The sequence below is a fragment of the Polyodon spathula genome, chromosome 2 (genome assembly GCF_017654505.1).
Source record: "Polyodon spathula isolate WHYD16114869_AA chromosome 2, ASM1765450v1, whole genome shotgun sequence".
In the NCBI taxonomy this organism is placed as follows: domain Eukaryota; kingdom Metazoa; phylum Chordata; class Actinopteri; order Acipenseriformes; family Polyodontidae; genus Polyodon; species Polyodon spathula.
Window position 1 is genome coordinate 40,815,214 of NC_054535.1, and position 20,823 is coordinate 40,836,036.

The 20,823-nt window shown below is 38.2% G+C and overlaps 1 protein-coding gene across 3 annotated transcripts in view; it reads right to left on the reverse strand.

Moving 5' to 3' along the window:
- Positions 1 to 574: 574 nt before the first annotated feature.
- Positions 575 to 20,823, reverse strand: part of LOC121296434 (lymphoid enhancer-binding factor 1-like) — a 67,248-nt gene continuing 46,999 nt past the window's right edge. Inside the window, exons 3-11 of one of the 3 annotated variants that reach the window (XM_041222008.1) lie at positions 18,278 to 18,410; positions 13,535 to 13,631; positions 13,120 to 13,203; positions 11,687 to 11,806; positions 10,306 to 10,468; positions 8,038 to 8,145; positions 6,476 to 6,524; positions 5,694 to 5,734; positions 575 to 715 (exon numbers count right to left, since the gene is read on the reverse strand). In XM_041222008.1, coding sequence (XP_041077942.1) covers positions 5,700 to 5,734; positions 6,476 to 6,524; positions 8,038 to 8,145; positions 10,306 to 10,468; positions 11,687 to 11,806; positions 13,120 to 13,203; positions 13,535 to 13,631; positions 18,278 to 18,410 — 789 coding nt within the window. In that variant the 3' untranslated portion in view covers positions 575 to 715; positions 5,694 to 5,699. Of the gene's footprint in view, positions 716 to 1,944; positions 4,163 to 5,693; positions 5,735 to 6,475; positions 6,525 to 8,037; positions 8,146 to 10,305; positions 10,469 to 11,686; positions 11,807 to 13,119; positions 13,204 to 13,534; positions 13,632 to 18,277; positions 18,411 to 20,823 lie in introns of those variants that run through there. The other 2 variants (XM_041222018.1, XM_041222027.1) reach the window with 2 other exon arrangements.

The window sequence follows — 20,823 nt, forward strand, 5'->3', positions numbered from 1 at the left end:
AAAATAAAAAACAGCCACTAAAATATACACCATGAATTAACTAAAACAATTCAAATATAAAAAGCATTCAACTTAAATTTAAAAACAAAAGCTAAAAATCAATATGGATCCTTTTGAACCAGTTTGTTTTCTTTAAACAAGAACACATATCCCTTTAACGTGTTGTGTGGCAGTGTAGTCTGTGCCCGGTGTGACCCAAGTGGAAGCAGATGGTTCCAGTCATTTGTCTAGTTCAAGGTCAGTAATGTCAAGTGTGGTCTCAAGTAGGGGGGGGGGGTGGGGTGGGGGGGGGGGGGGGGGGGGGGGGGGGGGTGGTGGGTGGGTAGTGGTGGTGGTGGAGGTTCCCCAGTTCAGTAATTGTAACATTGTAAAAGGCAGTGGAGAACCCATGGTCCATAACAGGAGAAACCTGGGGGTGTGCTCATTCATCAGCGGTCACCTGGGGGATCAGTTCGACTGTAAGGTCTTAACAGTTGTCAAGTGGAAACAGGAAGGGATGCTTCAGACGATTAAATGTGTAGGGGTACAGTTCAGTGTCTCTCAAGCAGTTGAAAGCACCGTGAGGAACACTGCAGAGTTGGGGGAAAAAAAAACAAAAAAACACTGGTTTCCTTTGGGAGTGACTGTGCAGTTGAATCTAGCAGGCTTCCATCTCTAAAAGGTGGCCCAGAGCTGCTGTCTTTGATTTGCATGTGGAGAACACATATATTTCCTCCTGGCAAAAAAAAAATAAATAAAGATATTTAAAACATCTCACGTCCAGATTAAAACAGCATTGAATTTATGTAGAATAGTACATTCCAAAGACAATGTATCTGTACAATAATATTGATTTGTGAGGGGAAACACAAAACAAATCCAAGGGTTAAAAATAATGTACAATACAAGTAGTAGTTCAGGCTGCATGTACAGAGTGAACGGGTTTCAGATCTTTCAGGATTAACCCAGCTATATGTACAACAGACACCATTCTTTGTCAATTTAGAACTCAATTTACTATTCAAACCCTAAACTTCTGCATTTGTCAGAAAATAAAATGCATTAATTTATTTTCTATCCAGTTCACAAGTGAATACAGATCCTTTGAGAATTAAAAGTCAAACAAAACCCAGCCTTTATTTTACAATTTGCTATTTACTGTAAAGTAGTACACTGCATTTAAAAATCCAACAGACTTCAAATACTCCAGCTCCAGTGACTGCAGGTCACACAAACCTGGGTAGCAGACCCGACACTGTTCCTTTATTGTACTGTGGAGTGCTATTTCTTATTTTCCCTTAAAATTACAAAATCAGTGTCTGCAGACACACATTGAGTATTGATCTGCAAATTCTGCATCATTTATCAACGATGTCTCGGGAGGAATATTCTCTTCTGTTACGAGTAACATCATATTTACTGGGATAAAAAGTCAATCTGAAATTTAAAACTGTAAAAAATGGACATTCCCATGTCACAACAAAGGTTATTTTATAGCATAAATACTCATGTGCTTGTTACACAATTATTAGTAATTTTAGACCTCCACCGTGGTTACTGTACAGTATGTGCTTTTGGTAAAACACAATAATAGTAGACAAATTGATAAAATGCCAATATTCACATAATCAAAAGAACTTCCATCAGGACATGGACAATAACAAACCTGCCACATCCACTGTTTAACTGCATGGCTTTCATCTAGGGCTTCTCAAACCAGGTCCTTGGCCCCCCCATGTCTTGTGGTTTTCATTCCAACTGAGATCTCAATAACTTAACTAGACCCTTAACTGAACTATTAATTTGCTTAGTTAGACTTAATTATTTTCAGCTCTTAAACAGCTGCAGAGTTCAAGGTACTTATAAAATGTTATAGCTAACCTGAAATCTGCAACTGTTTAACAGCTGAAAACAAGCAGAAAGGTCTAATTAAGCAAATTATCAGTTTAATTAAGGGTTTAGTTAAGTAATTGAGAGCTCAGTTGGAATGAAAACCAGATGACACGAGGGGTCCCCAGGGCTGAGTTTGAGAAGCCCTGCTCTAGATGGCCAGGCCAATGACCTATCACAATTGAGATCACAGACAAATCTTTGTATTGAATAGCAAAGTGTTGGATTATCTAGTAACGTTGCAAGCCAAAACAAAAATCTTGAAAATAAAAGAAACATGTATATTTAGTGTGACTTCTTTTAGGTGTTCATACCTGATAAAATACAAAACGGAAATCATTTTTCAAAGCAAACTACTAATTAGCAATACAAACATATTTTCTTTTCACAGGAGTATATGTCCAAATTAAACACACACACACACTATTTGTGAGATTTACAACTCCATCCCACCCTTTGAGATGAGATTGAAAGCCTCAGTATTTCCTTATGTCCAGACTACTTAACCACATGTGGATCAAGAGAGGTAGGAGAGGTACCTTTCCCAACCCTGATCTTAGAAAACAGGCAGGATTCGCTGAAGAGAGCACCCTGCCGCTTTTATTTACCCCGTCCCTTTTCATCCCAGGATTTCAAAGCTCTAGTCTGACTCGCTCTTCCTGGGAAGGTTTTCCTCTCTGCCTCAGATGAAAACACTCAACTTCCTGTTGTAGAAAGGCCTTGGGGCGCCAGGCCAGAGTTTCACAGCCGCTTCGACACAAACTCCGGGATTCAGAGCTACTCCCCATTAGCACTCAGGAATGCTGGCTGACGCAGAGGAAATGAAACACTCTTCTGTTTAAGATCTGTTTTCTCCTGGTCGGGCAGTAGGCTACCTTTGAAGTAGGGAAGTTAAGATAACTAGAGCGGCCTCACGTTTCTCAATTGCCTCCTTTACCCTTAAGATGAATCAAGCAAGAGCTGCGGTACTCCCTTCTCCATCTTCAGTTCCAGGACTTTTAGTTTTATCCCACTGAATGAAAACTGTTGTCATGTCTACTCTAAATCTGGAAAAAACTCCATTAGCATGATTAGCACATCAAAGAAGTGCCCACATAGATATTTTATTTGTATAAAATACCAGCTTACAGGAAAATTGATATCTAATTTAAACAAAAGACTTTTAGAACAAACATGGTACTGACATCCCATGGATTAACCTACAATGATAGATGGAGTTTTGACCCTGCAACTGTTAAAAACAGAAGCCACCTCTTAAAGAGGTCAATATTCTAGTTTATTGTGAAAAACTCTATCCATCAAAATGGTTATTCCTATATATCTTTTAGAAATCAGAGAATGGTTTCTGTACAGACTTGGAATCTACATGCAACCAATTATGGTGATGTAATCTGTAAAACACTCATTACTAACTGCCTTTGAAACACTTCATTTTATAGGAGGCATTACAGAAGAGAAGTAAATATCTGCACTGGATGTTTGTCACATTTAATCTTTGGGTACCAGAGGCCAAGAGCATTATTAACCCACAGGCAGCTGTTTGCAGCTCATTGTATACAAGCGAGAGTCATCTAGAAGAATAAACCATCGCGGGCGAATTTACAAAATCCCAACTGAAGTTTAACACAGCAACAGAAAAAAGCAAAATAAGAAAGGTATGTTTCATATAGAAAAATACTGTGTATATATGTATGTGTACATAAGTTAGGCAAGAGACAAAAAGATTCAAGCTGAAAAAAAAACTGACAGACAAGGTGAAAGAACTTAAAACAGACCAACTAAGCATGTAATATGTAAGTGTTTCCTTTGAAATTAACAAAAAATACATTTGGCTTAATGTTCAGCAAATGGAATCCTTTTGAGTCTCAGTTGGGACAAGCCAGCTTCCCCGTCTCACAAATCAGAGACATATAAAAAAAGGGTCACATCAGGATCCCTCCAAGAAACCACAGGCATGTGCAGAATAGACTGGGAATTGCCCACATCTGAGACGTTGCTGGGGGCCGTAGCTGAAGTCTAGCCAAACCAGGCAAGCTCCAGCAAGGCCCAATCCACAGGCCAAGGCGGCACAATCAAAGAGCACAATGACTGCTCCTTCTGCTGCGGTTAGGCTTCAAAGAAAGTGCTGCGAGTCGCATTCTGCAGCGTGGTGGGAGGGGAGGGGGGAAAGAAGCTTGGGCTGCATCCACAAAGGAGGCGCAGTCTCTCCAAACACATACTTCCAGCAGACGCAAATCCCACAATAAAAACAGACGCTGCTTCCTCTCTCTCACCTGGATGACTTTCATCCAGACTGCATGTTCAAAGGGAGGAAATTAACAATGGTGAACTACAATTGTGGGTGGGAGGCAAATTAAATTGGCCCTACACGCTACAATTTAAAAATAGACACATCTGATGAAGCAATACATTTTTTTTTCTTTTAAACAAATGGATTGCTGGAACGATGAGCGAACAAGGGCTATCCCCATTGCCGATTCTTCCATCTTTACCATTTCATTCACTTACTTGAGTGGCACGTGTAAAATTACACTGTTTAGGTTTTATTAACTATATACCCTTATTCTTGATTGCACTTTTAAAATCTGCACAGGTGGTTATTTGCTAGTACATTAAATTAATTTTAATTTTACAGCCATCTGTATATTATGTTCACAGTCACTGTGGAGTAAATTTTCTGCCCATGCTGGTACACCAACAGCAAGAGTTGTAACTAAGACTTTAAGGGGGAAGATCAGCCCCTGACACTTTTTTAATCTTGGGAATTCCAGAGAATGCCAATAAAGACACCCATTACTGCCTTTACAAAATGCAAGATGTGGTAAGAAATTAAACTTGAACTAAAAAAATAACATAAAAGCATCAGTTCAACAAAAAATAAAACTACCACTTAATGCAATCCATGTTACAGACTAAAAGCGAGAGCAAGGATAAAAGAAAAATAGCCAAAAATGTGTTCATGTAGTGATGTTAATGCAGTCTGCCAAGCCAACTTCAATCCTGCTATTAGGATATGCAAATTGTGTATTTTTTGTGTAGTTTTGTTGTATTCTTGGAATTATGCATATTAGTTTTAGTATGTTACAATGAATCAAACTGGATGGCAATCTGTTCTCCACCAGGCACTGCTAATGGCCGGCTCAGTATTATTTAATGTTATTTGTTTTCCCCTTATTTCCAAAGAGAACAAAGCAAAAAACAAACAAACAAAAAAAAACTAGCTTATTCTGTGTCAAGTTCAAGATAAGGTACAATAAATACCCCGCTACACCCAAACATAAATTAAAACACTGAATCGTGGGAATCTAGAACCAACTCCCCAGTACTGCTGTTTAAGCCGACACCCTGGGATCCTTCAAGAAGCTGCTTGATGATATTCTGGCATCAATAAGCTACTAAAACAACTAAACGAGCAAAATGGGCTGAAAGGCCTCCTCTTGTTTTTAAACTTTATGTTATATGGGGTTTTTTTGTGTTTTTTTTTCTATCAAAAGCACAAAAATGACTTGCTCAGAGCAAGATATTCGCCAAAGTGGTTGCAAATTAAAATATATCATACATTGCTACTCCCAGGTAACACAGAATATTTATTTTAAATGTTCTCCTCATTATATCTTCATAATGAATGTAAAAAAAACTTTGACGGTTCTAAAGATACAATCTTTATGTTTTTAAGGCAGACGTTAAGGATTAGTCTGTAAAACCACTGTCAATTAGAGTGCATTTTAACTCAATTTAAAAGATTAAAAACTTTTCTTGAACTCAATACAATAAAAACAAACACATAGAAGAATGTCAGGGAGAAATAATTTAGATTTCCTTACCATTGCTCAGATGTACGCAGTTTTCATTCTCTGGCCTGTACCTGCAGAAAATTCAGTCCTTTTTAATAATGAACTTTTTCTGCATACAGAAATATACCCTACATCTGTGCATAGTTTTTTGGGTTTTAAGCAAAAGAGGACTTAAAACCATGAAAAGACCTTTTAAATGGGTCTTCCGCACCCAATTGGCTTTGTAAACCATCATATGATTTTCTTTCTGAATGGTAAATATTGGGACTTACTACACAGATATGGAATTTATAAAAACATTACACCAGTTAAAATAAAATGTCTTCACAGACTAATCCCACAAGGCCACGTACTGTAGAGAGTGGTGAGCACTGGGGTGGTTGGAGACGACGACAGAAAAAAAACCCAGTAGTGTGCACAACGGTGCTGGATGTGAATCAAGTCACACAAGGACCTGTCACCATAATATACCTGCAAGACGGGCGCCACATATTTATTCCATGAAGGCCAAACACCTCCATTTGGAGGCTAAGAGGTTGGACAGATGGAGGAAAAAAAGCATGGAATCAAGACAAGAGGGAACTCTAATACTAACAATAATAGAAGAAAAAGCGTCAAAATCCACACAATAAAACTCCACATCTAATTAGCTGAAATCATTATTTATAATTCACATTACTGCAATATCCCCTATTATAATAGTTTTTTCTTTACTCAAGCTAAGAACTAGAAAACAACATTAGCTAACTAGCAGTGCAGCATGTTTAAACAGCTGGATATGGTGAAGACTGAAGTGAAGGCTGTGCAATTACCTGAAGTGGTTTCCTGGATCTTCTCTCTCTTCCTCTTCTTCTTCTTTCCCTTTAAAATATCCAGGTGAACACTTGAGGTGTGGCTCCAGCACTCATACTCACTAAACCACTTTTTTTTTTTATTTTTTAATTCAAGTTTGCAATGCTTACCCACCACCAGTTGGACAGCCCTAAAATTTCTCCCCATTTTGTTCTGGAATATTTTCCACCCCGGAAACCCCTACTGTTTCCACCTTTTGTTACTAGGCAGTCATATCTATATCTAACGTTGCAAACGTCAGTTTTATATATATTATATATGATATATATATATATATATATATATATATATATATATATATATATATATATATATATAAAATGGATAACCATGAAGCAGCACACTGAAGAAAAACTGATACTTAAAACAAGGAAAGTGGTAAAGAAATCAGCCAAAAGTATCAACATCCTCAACCCTAATTAATACAAGAATAACCATGTTACCAACAAAATGGCTTTGAAAGTAGCTGAACAATACCTTTTACACTGCAGTACACTGGGAGAGGTAAAAACAATTATCAATTGTGAACTGAGTGACAATCGTATTTACTATTTGTGAATATGCCTTTTAACAGTCATATATCAGTTATTGTTTTCACTGTTGATTCAATTAAGTTATTTTTAAAAATCCAATGTATATATTTAATGCATATGTTTCTATGTTTGGAAAAAATAAAAATAAAACAAGAACAAGAACAACAAACAAAACTGACTTCTGATGAATCTGCATAAATTCTTTTTTTTTTCTGAAGTTGCAGTGATTAGCCTCTCTATGCTCCTAGTGTGCGGCATATTCAAACCCATCTTTTAAAAGCAGACGCTGCAAACACTGCCACGCAGCAACAAAACCAGGGTGGGGGTGAAAGTGAAGAAAAAAAAAAGGGAAAATGCCCAAGGTACCCAAAGGAGGCAGGTAAACACCACAAGCCTAACTCTAAACGGTGTAGTGAATACGAGTGCTGGAGCCACACTTTTGACAACATCACTCATACGTTCCCACACACATGCAGGCATACATACATACATACCAAAATAATGGTTTGACAAACACAAACATTTGTTTATGAGCTTTGTTACTTGACTGTGTGATGAGCAGTGGGCGAGTACATCTTAACCCTTAAGTTTATCTAGCTTTACTAATAAACATATAGAACTGGATGACCTAGAATTATACACACCCCACCAAAAGAGAACAGTATTTCAAAAAGGTACAATTGAGACATTTTTCAATGAATCCTAAAAAGGTAGTGGCATCTATGCCAAGGTTATCAAGTGTAAGGGCCTTAGCTCATTAAAAGAATCACTACTATATAACACAAACCCGTTTTACCTAGCTGCAATGTCACATAGATCACTATCGTACGTTAATTAGGACCAGAAATAAAACTTGTCTAAAAAAAGGTATAAGGCTCAAAAATAAATACTATATGTTGTTGCGACTTTTTATGCAACCCTGTACTGAAATATAGTTTAGAAGTTTACAGCCATTCACCTCTCCTTTTCCAATCTGTATAGGTACTTACATAATTGTCTCTTGCAGACCAGCCTGGGTAAAGCTGCATGTGAAGCTGCCTTTCCTTGCGGGCCAATTCATAATATTTAGCTTGTTCTTCCCGAGACAGTGCATGCCACTGTTTCATACAAAGTGATTGAGAGAGAGGAGAGAGAAACAAAACTGTTAATCTGCATGTACTTTCACATTCATTCCAAAAAAGATTTGTGGTGTTATTACAGTAAACTGTTTCAATTTCAAATCGAGTTAACAAAATGCACCAGTTATAACTGATTTGATATCAAAAACACTAGGTTTCAATTTATCAGGCTTGAATGTTTTTAGCAAATACATGCCTGCAACTGTATGTTGCTGTGGCAAAAAAGGCCTAGCTTTAATACCTTCTGTGTACAGTGGCTTGCAAAAGTATTGACCCCCCTTGGCATTTTTCCTATTTTGTTGCCTTACAACCTGGAATTAAAATTGATTTTTTGGGGGTTTGTATCATTTCATTTACACAACATGCCTACCACTTTAAAGATGCAAAATATTTTTTATTGTGAAACAAACAAGAAAAGACAAAAAAACAGAAAACTTGAGTGTGCGTTCACCCCCCCCCCCCAAAAGTCAATACTTTGTAGAGCCACCTTTTGCAGCAATTACAGCTGCAAGTCTCTTGGGGTATGTATCTATAAGCTTGGCACATCTAGCCACTGGGATGTTTGCCCATTCTTTAAGGCAAAACTGCTCCAGCTCCTTCAAGTTGGATGGGTTCCGCTGGTGTACAGCAATCTAAGTCATACCACAGATTCTCAATTGGATTGAGGTCTGGGCTTTGACTAGGCCATTCCAAGACATTTAAATGTTTCCCCTTAAACCACTCGAGTGTTGCTTTAGCAGTATGCTTAGGGTCATTGTCCTGCTGGAAGGACAACCTCCGTCCCAGTCTCAAATCTCTGGAAGACTGAAACAGGTTTCCCTCAAGAATTTCCCTGTATTTAGCGCCATCCATCATTCCTTCAATTCTGACCAGTTTCCCAGTCCCTGCCGATGAAAAACATCCCCACAGCATGATGCTGCCACCACCATGCGTCACTGTTGGGATGGTGTTCTTGGGGTGATGAGAGGTGTTGGGTTTGAGCCAGACATAGCGTTTTCCTTGATGTCCAAAAAGCTCAATTTTAGTCTCATCTGATCAGAGTACCTTCTTCCATATGTTTGGGGAGTCTCCCACATGCCTTTTGGCGAACACCAAAATTGTTTACTTATTTTTTTCTTTAAGCAATGACTTTTCTGGCTACTCTTCCGTAAAGCCCAGCTTTGTGGAGTGTACGGCTTAAAGTGGTCCTATGGACAGATACTCCAATCTCCACTGTGAAGCTTTGCAGCTCCTTAGGGTGATCTTTGGTCTCTTTGTTGCCTCTCTGATTAATGTCGTCCTTGCCTGGTCCGTGAGTTTTGGTGGGCGGCCCTCTCTTGCCAGGTTTGTTGTGGTGCCATATTCTTTCCATTTTTTAATAATGGCTTTAATGGTGCTCCGTGGGATGTTCAAAGTTTCGGATATTTTTTTATAACCCAACCCTGACCTGTTTGGAGAGCTCCTTGGTCTTCATGGTGCCGCTTGCTTGGTGGTGCCCCTTGCTTAGTGGTGTTGCAGACTCTGGGGCCATTCAGAACAGGTGTATATATACTGAGATCACGTGACAGATCATGTGACACTTAGATTGCACACAGGTGGACTTTATTTAACTAATTATGTGACTTCTGAAGGTAATTGGTTGCACCAGATCTTATTTAGAGGCTTAATAGCAAAGGGGGTGAATACATATGCATGCACCACTTTTCCGTTATTTATTTTTTAGAATTTTTTGAAACAAGTTATTTTTTTCATTTCACTTCACCAATTTGGACTATTTTGTGTATGTCCAATTACATGAAATCCAAATAAAAATCCATTTTAATTCCAGGTTGTAAGGAAACAAAATAGGAAAATTGCCAGGGGGGGTCAATACTTTCACAAGCCACTGTAGTTATTTATAAAAGCACAATAGGGCTTTATAAATCAAGTTTGTATTGTTTTCTTTTTATTTGTTAATAATAATAATAATAAATAATAATAATAATAATAATAAGTTGCAGATTCAGCTCTTTAATTTAGCTTTTTTTTATAGAGGTATATTTTGGGCTAAAATTCAGACGGAAAGTACAAGCAATTATGCATAATATTGTTTCCTAAAGAGATGCCAATTAAAAACATGAACTCCTCAATGGTTATATGACTTAGCCTGGCGGTACCCACCCTCCTCCCCAGGATCTGATTGATGGCTGCACTTTCCTTCAGCGTACACTCCGCTACTACGTTTGCTCTCATTTCTTTCATGTACAACATAAAAGCATTTAGAGGCTTCTTGATGTGAGGTCTTTTGGGCTCTTGCTCTTTTCTCTGTTCATGTTGAGGTTTCCTAAAAGAAAAAATAAGGGCAGGGGGGAGAGAAAAGAAAATGAAAACACATGCCAGATAAAGATGCCAGCTCCCATGGAGACAACAAAGTGTAGAATAAAAATAAACAAACAGGTGGCAGGCTGATGTGATAATTGTGCAAAATAAAATGAGGATAAATAGGCGCAGATGAGAACAATGCACACCCATCAGACTCAAATGTTATATTTTCTATTAGTTAGATTTTGTGTAGAATTGCTGGCGTGATCTAGCCAGCAAAGAATCTAGTACTTCCTTCAATTTGATTTCTGTCATTTAGAATGTAACAAATACAACATGTACCCATGTTGAGTGTCCATATCTTACTGATTTATTTTGCTTGGAAGCCTAGTGATGCAGAAGTCTCATTCCCATGAGGAGCTCGAAGCAGTGCATAACACAAAATGTCAGGACAAATACAGCATCTAGATTACAGAACAAATCATGCCTGAAGCGTGCAATACCTTTGCAATGTCTACATTCTGATGAGAAAAAAAAACAACCGATTATGGAGGAGACGTGCAAATATCTATCAAAAAGGAATTCTGTATTTAAGGATTTGGTAATTATACTGGTATATGCTTGTGTTTTTTTTTGTTTGTTTGTTTGTTTGTTTTTTTTTTTTAACTAACTTAAGATAAACTGCTCAATTCTTCCCATGTCATATAGTTCTACTGAGACGAAAAGAAAATGCACCTTGCACAACACCTTTGCACTTCTAAGCTTACAGAATAAACAAAATTGCTTAGCAAAGAAAAGCAATTTAAGGTAGCAAAAATCACATCTACATCCCATGAAAAACACCCAAAGACAGAAAGTCTGCCTTTTTATAGCGGGTCTCAAATCTGCTTAGAAGGGACGAGTTGGAATGTACTTAAAGCCAAGTCAGAATAATCACAAAAAGCTATTACCGTGCTAGTGCTTCTTTTTTAGGCTTTAAAAAAGGTGAGCAACTCCTTATTTCAGATGGCACCAAATAAATGTGCATCCCCACAGAAAATATTTATTGATGGCTTTGATGTAACCACTCTAGCCCAGTATGCTGTGATTTATAATATTACCACTTTCGCAGCAGGTTATAACAATAACACGAAAAACCAACAGAGAAAAGAGACAGCATGCCTTAGTTGTAAGATCTGGGAGACTAAGAGGCATAAAATACTCCATTGTGCACCCCCCCCAGGAACAGCAAGCCACTTACATGTGCATTAGGTCATGGTCGTGCGGGTGTTCGTGCTTGACTTGAGCGTTCACAATGGCAGGGTGAGGGATGCCAGTTGCATGGGGTCCAGGGGGACCTGGCACCATGTGATGTGAAAACCTACAAAATGAATACAAATCTAAAACATACTAAAATGTATCAAACAAATGCCTTACAATAGCTTTAGCAACAGAAATAGTTTTGCTAGCTCATTCTATCCCACCCAGCCCCAGCAAGTGAATTGTTGCAAGGGTGCAAATTCAACAAAAAGTCTGCCACTAAAATACAGAAGACAGCACTTCCTTTATACCCATCGCCCACCAACACAGCACAGGAATGCAAAAAAGAAAACAAACTCTCTTTCAGAAATGAAACATTTGTTTTCTGTATGTTGGGGCTCATTAAAACAGGCAAACCTTATGGATTTCTGATATTTCTTAATTCTTTATCATTTTAAACCAGTTAAATTCTTTGTTCTTGGAAAAAGGTGTAGTTTTAATCAGAGGGAGAATGACTAAAAATTGTTCAAGGAGTCATTCTTACAAGTGACACGCTAACTTGAGTTCACAGAAACTACATTTTCCTGTTTGTTTTGTGCGACAGTTTACACAGTTTAACTTAAGAAAACAGAAATCAAATTTGGTAGAGAATGTAAAATATATTTAGGTGAAAAAAAATTATATATACATATATAGTTGCAGATTTTTTGTAGATTGGCTACCCCTCTTTATTCTATTGGTAATTTTTCAAGGGATAGTTATTGGACATGTAAAACCTTCAGTAATGCTGCAGATCATAAATCAACTATCGCCAAGATGTCTAGTAAACAATAAAGGAAGGCTTGAGTCACACAGCAGAAACAGTATGGTGGAATCACATACCTGAATTACACCTTCCCTCATAGCAAGCAGACAATTTGCTGCTTCCCCTCCACTCAGCTATTAATGTAAATGGTTGCTACCAGCAAGACTATTCAAGTGACTAGGGTTGCTAACATTTCTTAAATAATAATATAAAACTGCATAGGGAGGTGTTAATAGAACACTAACTAAACATGTACCCGTATTATAAAAACAATTAAAAACAGTCATATATTGTAGATGGTAGACGAGAACAGTGGTTGTGATCCCTCAACAAAGTAACAATAACCAAAAAAGCTGCTCTTCTCCCTTCCCTTTGAATGACAGTAAAAATCCCTAGATGTATTTAGTATAACATACTATATGTTGGTATATACATTTCGTTATTAATATTGAACACCCTCCCAAGAGGCATCAGAGTGAGTAATAAGGAGTAGCAACAACAACCACCACCATGACTATATGTGTGGGTATGTTCTGCTGCTGAGTGGCCCAGGCATTGCTGCAGTGAAGCAGAGGTGCTTAGAGATAAAAGCAGGAAAGTGCCTGCACCACCTCGCCTCCTGCACCTACCTGGACATGGGGGTGTCACCTGGGAGAGTGGAGGGGTACTGTTGTCTGAAACCACTTGAGATTGGATACATAGGCTGACCTTGCCTGAGGTCACAAAGAAAAGGGCCCATCAAACCACTGAATCCTTGATCCTGTGCAATCATGAATTGCTGACCTACCCATGCTGTTAAGTGCTTTTGTTTTGATAGAGTGCAAAACATTTAGTTTTAAGGTTTAAAAAAGAAGGAGAGAAATGTCTAGGTATTACCCATTAGCCTAGAGAGTGAGCAAAATAACTTAACCAAAACCAGCCAAACACAATTTAGTTTCTGAAATGCTTGACTTTTCTGCTATCCATGACAATTGCTCCAGTTGTACGGTTTAAAAAAAGCGAAAAACACAGAAATGTCATAAGAAATAAAGGCAAGGAACTTACCACCCAAGAGGCGGGGTAATCTGTTCAACTCCTCCAGGCGACAGTGAATAAAAATTGGCCATGTCAGGAACAGGATGATGATGATGTCTATGTATGCCTAGAAGGAAGCCGGACAGTAGGACAAACAAGCCAGTTAAAAGCATCGCCGTTCACAAAAACCATCACATTCCTCTCCAGCATACATAAAATTACAGTGACATTCTAGCTTCCCTTTGTCTGAGCAGTTGTTAAATTTGCTAGTGGAAAAAAAAAAAAAAAAAAGAGATTTGCTAAAATATACAAAATAAACAGTGTTACGTGTAAATTACACAGACACGACAACACAAACAGCAAGATGCAAGATGGAAAGAAAATGAGACCTTGTCTGTTTTCTGCGGTTTCCCTAAAGGCTAGACAGGTTTTTGAAATTCGTTACCACTAAGGATCAGTAGTTAATTAAGAATCCTTTTCTGTCTCACATTGCTCACACTTGATACGATTCATTTGGCTCATGATTGTCACTACAGTTTACACTAAGCGCTTCATCAAGCCGATTCCTTTGGGCTTCAAGGTCAACATCTTTTGCATGTGTAGTATTTAAAAGGAAAATAAAGCCTCACCAAAAAGGATCCATCAACTGACATCCCATATACACAAAGCCCTAGAGCTATAACTGCATCGAGATTAAAACAAAATCCTAATCCCAAACTGATCGCTGCCTTTTTTTCTTTTTGTTTTAATGATTTACCTAAAAAATAAAAAATAAAAAACTCATGTCCCCCGGGCATGTTGGTTGAGAGATGTAACAGGGGGGAGTACTTTCGCCAGCAGCATTTCCAATCACAAAAAAAGGAAGCCTCCTGACGTTACTTTATACCTGTCCTGAACATCAGCATTTTGAGGTGTTACACTACCGCAGGGGCGGCACTGTTACAGGACACCATTGCAAGGGAGAAACAGTAACAGATCACCTGTCAAAGACAAACCCCTAAAGGTCCGACAGAACAATCCGTTTGTAATTACAAAACATACAGTGACTTCAAAATCAGGGATGCTGCACTAGTTTTAAACTTCATTTTACAGTTGTGATACAGAGCTGGTCTGTACAGTGAAGCAAACTGTAAACTTCTGCAAACACAGGCACACAATTTTAAAAAAATACATAAATAACTAAATAAATAACTAACTAACACAAGGTATGATTTAACCATACTAAATCTCTACCTGTTACTCCCCAGTCAAGACTCCTACTCCCTATTGGAGACACATATTCTACAATACAGAACTTAGCATTTGTTAGTTTGATTATCCTGTAGTTTGTGGTTAATATTTTTGGAATACAATTCTAGTTCCATGATCAACTTGTCCCCCACTGATGGTCATATGAGCACCTCCTGGTGGCTTATCTTGATTTGTGCCTCCTGGTGTTTGCCACTGCTGATACAGTGACAATGGAAATACAAAAGGAGAAAACAGAACCACAGAAGGCACAATGGGTTTTAAATAAAATGGTATGCTGGCATGAATTCTCGAAGCTAAGTTTTCTTAAAAGTTGTTTTAAGTAATCCTTGATGCTGAAGTATCATTTTTATCACATGTGGAACTTTAAAAGTAGTATTTACTGGCTTGTATTCAATAAATCCATTCACTAATCTATTGATTTCAAAACAAGAAACGCTGCCCTTCCCTCATTTACAGTTCAGTACCAATCAATGGCAATCTGTCGATAAATACTTCTTAAAAGGCAATTTCTGCATACCAGTAAGTCACATGCTAGCTATATTTGGTTCATCCCCTTTGTGCATTGTCCAAAAGCTGGATAAAAGTAGACCCACAATTCCATCAATAATGCCACTAATCCCTTTGTGGCAGGAAATGGCCGAGCGGTAACGTCATACCAGAAGAAGGAAGCACACAGGTAACTGCAGTTTACAGGCACGGCGTGCGACGTTTATTAAATAACACAAAATTAAATAAAATAATTAAACAAAAATAAACACATATGGCCACCTTCTGCACAAGTTTTAATTAAAACGTGGATGGGCTTCCCATTCACGCTGCAAAAACAACACACACACACACGGTGCTTCACCATCATACAATAAATACAAACACAAATCATAATAAACAAACCACGAAATAAGACAGGGGCAGAGGGGGAAACCCTGTTCTAAAATAAACAAACAATACACGTAAGCAGGGCTTTCCTACCACCCTGCTACACCCTTCCATAAAAGAAATTAAGGAAAAAGACCAAACTGTACAAATGAATTTTATTTTTGATAATACGATGAAAAACCCCTTGCTCTTCTCTGAAAAGTGGACAGTTTGATAGTCAGGAGATTGAGACTGTTTGCAGAATAAACAGAGAAGAGACTCTTTAAAATATCATGTCTGTTTATCTGAAACCAGCACCTGTCTAAAGTCATTTTTTAAGATCATTATTTTAATGCAAATATGATTTTGGAAAAGGAAAGTTGGCCACTGCAAACCTTTGAGTGTAATGTGTTATTTTGCTTTAAGTATATTTCACATTTACACACACACACACTCACTGCTCCCTCGCTATAATGTGGGTCTCAGAGGACACACAACATAAGCATTATAACCGAAGAGCGTTATAAACGGGGGGGGGGGGGGGGGGGGGGGGGGGGGGGGGCACCATGGGACACAAACACATCTGTCAAATACAAAATAAAATAACTTCCTCTCTATAATGCACATATAGTGAAGCAAAAATGAAACTTTTTGTGAATTAACCATGCATAAAGCACCATGTAATCAACGCTATATATTTTTCACAAACAAAAAAAAGGTAACATTCCCACTCATGGATCATTTTAATTAGCAGTTTTTAAACTATAAAATAGCCTGGCTTATCAGCGCCCGGGAGATCAGTTCAAAGCGGCAGACAAGCAAACCAAGTGCGAGAAGGAGAGTGGGCTGGGAGAGGGGAAGAGGGAATGAGCTCGCCCCAGGTTTGGCTGCCGGAGCGGGGCTGAAGTGAAGCGGAAGCGTCTCGTCTCCTGGAGAAACCCACAGCTCCTCTCGCAGCAAAAAAGTAAATGCATTAGGAAAGATAACCATGTAACAGGCCTAACATTTACTTAGTTATAAAACAAATGCTGAATAAGATGCCTGTGTTATAAAGTGCCAGCACAGCTTTTCTTTAGTTCAGATATTGTATCAAAAGGGAGAGACAGAAACAGAAGTTATTTCATGAATCACTAGTATAGGTAATACAGACATGCTGTTATAACCAAGAGCCTTGTTAGCGAGTGAGCACTATATAACTGCCTCTAGATGATATCTATGAAATATTTAATGCTTTTGGCCTTGACTGGCTATTTTATACCCCGAAAAGTAACTGTGAAATTACATCCTGTTTGGTTGATTCTGCTTTTAAAGTAGTATATGGTGAATGTTGGGTGGAAGGGGAAAAAAAAAAAACACACACACACACACACACACACCACACACACACACACACACACACACACACAACAAACACACACACACACACACACACACACACACACACACACACACACACACACACACACACACACACACACACACACACACGTGGAGCTGGCTCAGACGCAGGAACTACTGCCAATAATAGGGTAAATGGCTTTGAAACCTACTCAAGGTCAACTCTTCTTCTGGCAAAATGGTGTATCATTTAACTTTTTTAACCTAAATGAAAAGCATGTGTGCTTAAAGTATAGCTGACCACAAAACTCCTGTGAGAAAGAAAACAGTAATTATAATGAGGTGTGAAATACAGTGGAATATACCTTGTTTAACACATTGTGGTTGCTGTAGAAAAGCCAATTTTGTGCACCTGTACATTACCATGTACCTTAATTATAGGTTTAAATAAAACTAACACAAATGTTTTAAACTTGTGCAATAAAATGTGAGCTGTGAAACTGAATGTTACTTTAAAAACAAGAAAATACACACTGTTAAACCTCCAGTGTTAGAAAGCAGCTGTGATATCTCACCATGTCCTGTTTTATAATACATTTTCTAATAACCCTATTGCAATTCTACTGTGCAGCACATAGCAAACTGAATGGCTTTATAGTACTGGTATTTTCTCCAGGAGACTGGCAGCTCCCTAGTCATCATGTTTATGATGCTAATTTTAGACTGATCCATATGCAACTCTCTCCTTGGGATCAAATCGGCTACCTACTAACTTGGATTCCCAAGTCCCAAACAATATGGAGTGCCTTAATTTTAACAAACCAATCCATGTTCTATACTGAAGCAGTACAGGATGTAATTTGTGCTGTATTTGATTGTTAAAGTACATTCACTCTTCAATTAAAGCACTCGATCAAATACTGAAGTAAAACTAGAATAAATCTAAGAAAATCAGGACTCTAAATAAGATTTCTTACTGCAAAGCTGACAGGTTTTACAAAGGTCTGAGTACAGGGCTTACAAAGAACAGAGTTTGTTACCTAGACACTGTTGCTAATAAAGCTCACAGTAAAACCTGGAATGGCTCAAACAGCTTTGCAATAAGAAATCTTATTTCTTAGATTTATTCTAGTATTACTTCAGAATTTTACAAAGTTTTAGCTAATAAATTTAGCAATGTTAAAAGATAGCGCCAAAATATTTTTGCATTCTTGACAAGTTTTACCATCAGAGAGTATATTTGCAGAGCTTGCAAAAAATGCTGATGGACCCTTGGGGTGAATCACCCCTTGCCAAAGTAGGCAAATCTGATATGCGTCTCTGCTTTACCTTGTTTGGAGTCGACTTCTTGGGGGTGGTGTCCCGAGTGAGGCCCGGGTGCAAAGTGCTCATCGCTGTAGGTGATCAGAGGAGTAAGTGGGTGAACTGCATGCGATGGCTGGACCACTGGTACCTTGTTTGACTGCAGCAGAAAGACAGAAGAAAGAGTGGCCATGAAATATGCAGCTTTTCTTAGGCTGAAATGACTACATTTATTCAAAGCCACACACATACAGAAATAAAATTGTAAAAAATGTACTATTTCTGTGCCGACTATCCTACTCAAAACAGCCTTTAGGGCTAGAAATGTTTAGTTGTTACTAAACTAAGCTGTATGCACGCAGTGAAACTTTTCACTCTTTTCCACTTTTCTCTTTTCCTGCTTGTGTCCTGTTCCCTTAGTCCCATCTCTTTTTCACTCCTAATTGGCTTCCATCCTCCTCAGTTCTTCATAAAGCCAAAAGCTATTGGCTGATCTTGACATACAATTATACAAAATATGCCAATTAAAGACATTCTATAATTGGCACATTCCTGTCATACTTTCCAACAATGAAGACTTTCTTTTGACAGGCATTTTGTCATTATCATAAAGTTTATTGTCATAACACCTATTATAATTTTTAAACCATCAAAAACGAAACCTGCTCAACCTCTGGACCCTCCAAATAAAAAGAAACACAAATCTGGATGTTAAAAACAGAAGGAAAAGACTATAAAAATAAAATTAAAAATTGCAGTAAGTACAATTATATTTTTATGTAAATTAAAAAATGATTTCTGTAGCGCTTCTGTTTCTGTTCTGTTTTTTATTAATTGTGTACTAAGTAGGCTACAGTAAAAAAGAATTCGCTAAATATTGGCCAAACTGAACAATGAATTTCCAAGATCGAAAATTTAAGGAGACAGTGGTGCTTAGAAGGAAAGAGCGACTAGCTGGGAATCAAGAGATGAGCGAGTACACAAGCTCACAAAAAGCAGGAACTCTGTGTACTTCCTTGCACATTGCTTTCAAAATCAGGACTGCAGTGTGACCTTGGGCAAGCTGCTTTACCTCCCTCAGTCACAACCAGCTGTAAAGTTAGGACCCCACTGGAAATCTGATATGTTCTAGATTTATTTATTTAAAATAAATAAATAAATAAATAAAAATAAATAAATAAATTACACAAACAGTGCCGGGAAAGTTTGTGAACCCCTTATGATTTTCACAGATTTAAAATTTAAAATGTTATTAGATCTTAATCCAAGTCATAATAATAGATAAAGATAATCTGATTACGCAAATGACACAAAAACATGATTCTTTTTCAACACTTATTTATCCACAAAATTCAACATTCAATATCCATTTGTGAAAAAGTATGCGAACCTTTAGATTTCAGTAACTGGTGGCATCCCCTTGAGCAGCAATTACTTCAATTAAGCGTTTCCTGTAACTGTTGGTCAGTCTCTCACATTGATTTTAAGGAATTTTGGCCCATTCCTCCTTACAGAACTGTTTCAGCTCTGTGACATTTGAGGGCTTCCTTGCATGGACAGCTCGCTTCAGGTCCTGCCACAACATTTCAATGGGGTTTAGGTCCGGACTTTGACTAGGTTATTCTAAAAACGCTGAATTTCTTCTTCTGCAGCCATTCATTTGTAGATCTGCTTGTATGTTTCTGTTCTGCTTCAGCTAATGGATTGATGGCCTGACATTCTCCTCTACAATCTTCTGATACAATGCAGAATTCATGGTTGTGTCAATGATGGCAAGCCGTCCAGGTCCTGAGGCAGCAAAGCAGCCCCAAAACATTACACTCCCACCATCATGCTTGACTGTTGGGATGAGGTTCTTCTGTTCGAACACACTGTTTGGTTTTTGCCAATCATAACGTTTCGCCTGTCCAGAGAACACTGTTCCAGAAGTCCTGTGGATCATCTATGTGCTCTTTGGCGAACTTCAGACAGGCAGAAATGTTCTTTTTAGAGAGCAGTGGTTTCCTCCTGGCTATCCTTCCATGAACACCCTTCTTGTTCAGTCTTTTTCTGATAGTTGAGTCATGAACACTCACATTAGTCAAGGCGAGAGTGGCCTGCAGATCCTTGGATGTTACTCTGGGGTTCTTTGTGACTTCCTTGATGATTTTCTGGTTTGTTCTTGCAGAGATTTTGGTAGGACGACCGCTACTGGGTAGAGTGACTGTGGTCTTGAACTTTCTCCATTTGTAGACTATCTGTCTGACAGTGGATTGGTGGAGCCCCAAATCCTTAGAAATGGTTTTGTAACCCTTTCTAGACTGATGAACATCAATAACTGTTTTTCTGAGGTCCTCAGAGATTTCTTTTGATAGTGCCATGATGTGTTTCCACACACCTGTATGGTGAAGACCAAGCCCAAAGTTTGTGATCTTTATATAGGGTGGGGCCTCCCACACTCACCCCTGAAGATCTGCCTAATTATTTAAACACCTGATTCTAATTATCCCCTTAATTGAGCTGATAAATCCAGGGGTTCACTTACTTTTTCACATACCCTGAATCTTAAGTACTTATTGTTTGTCTAATTCGTA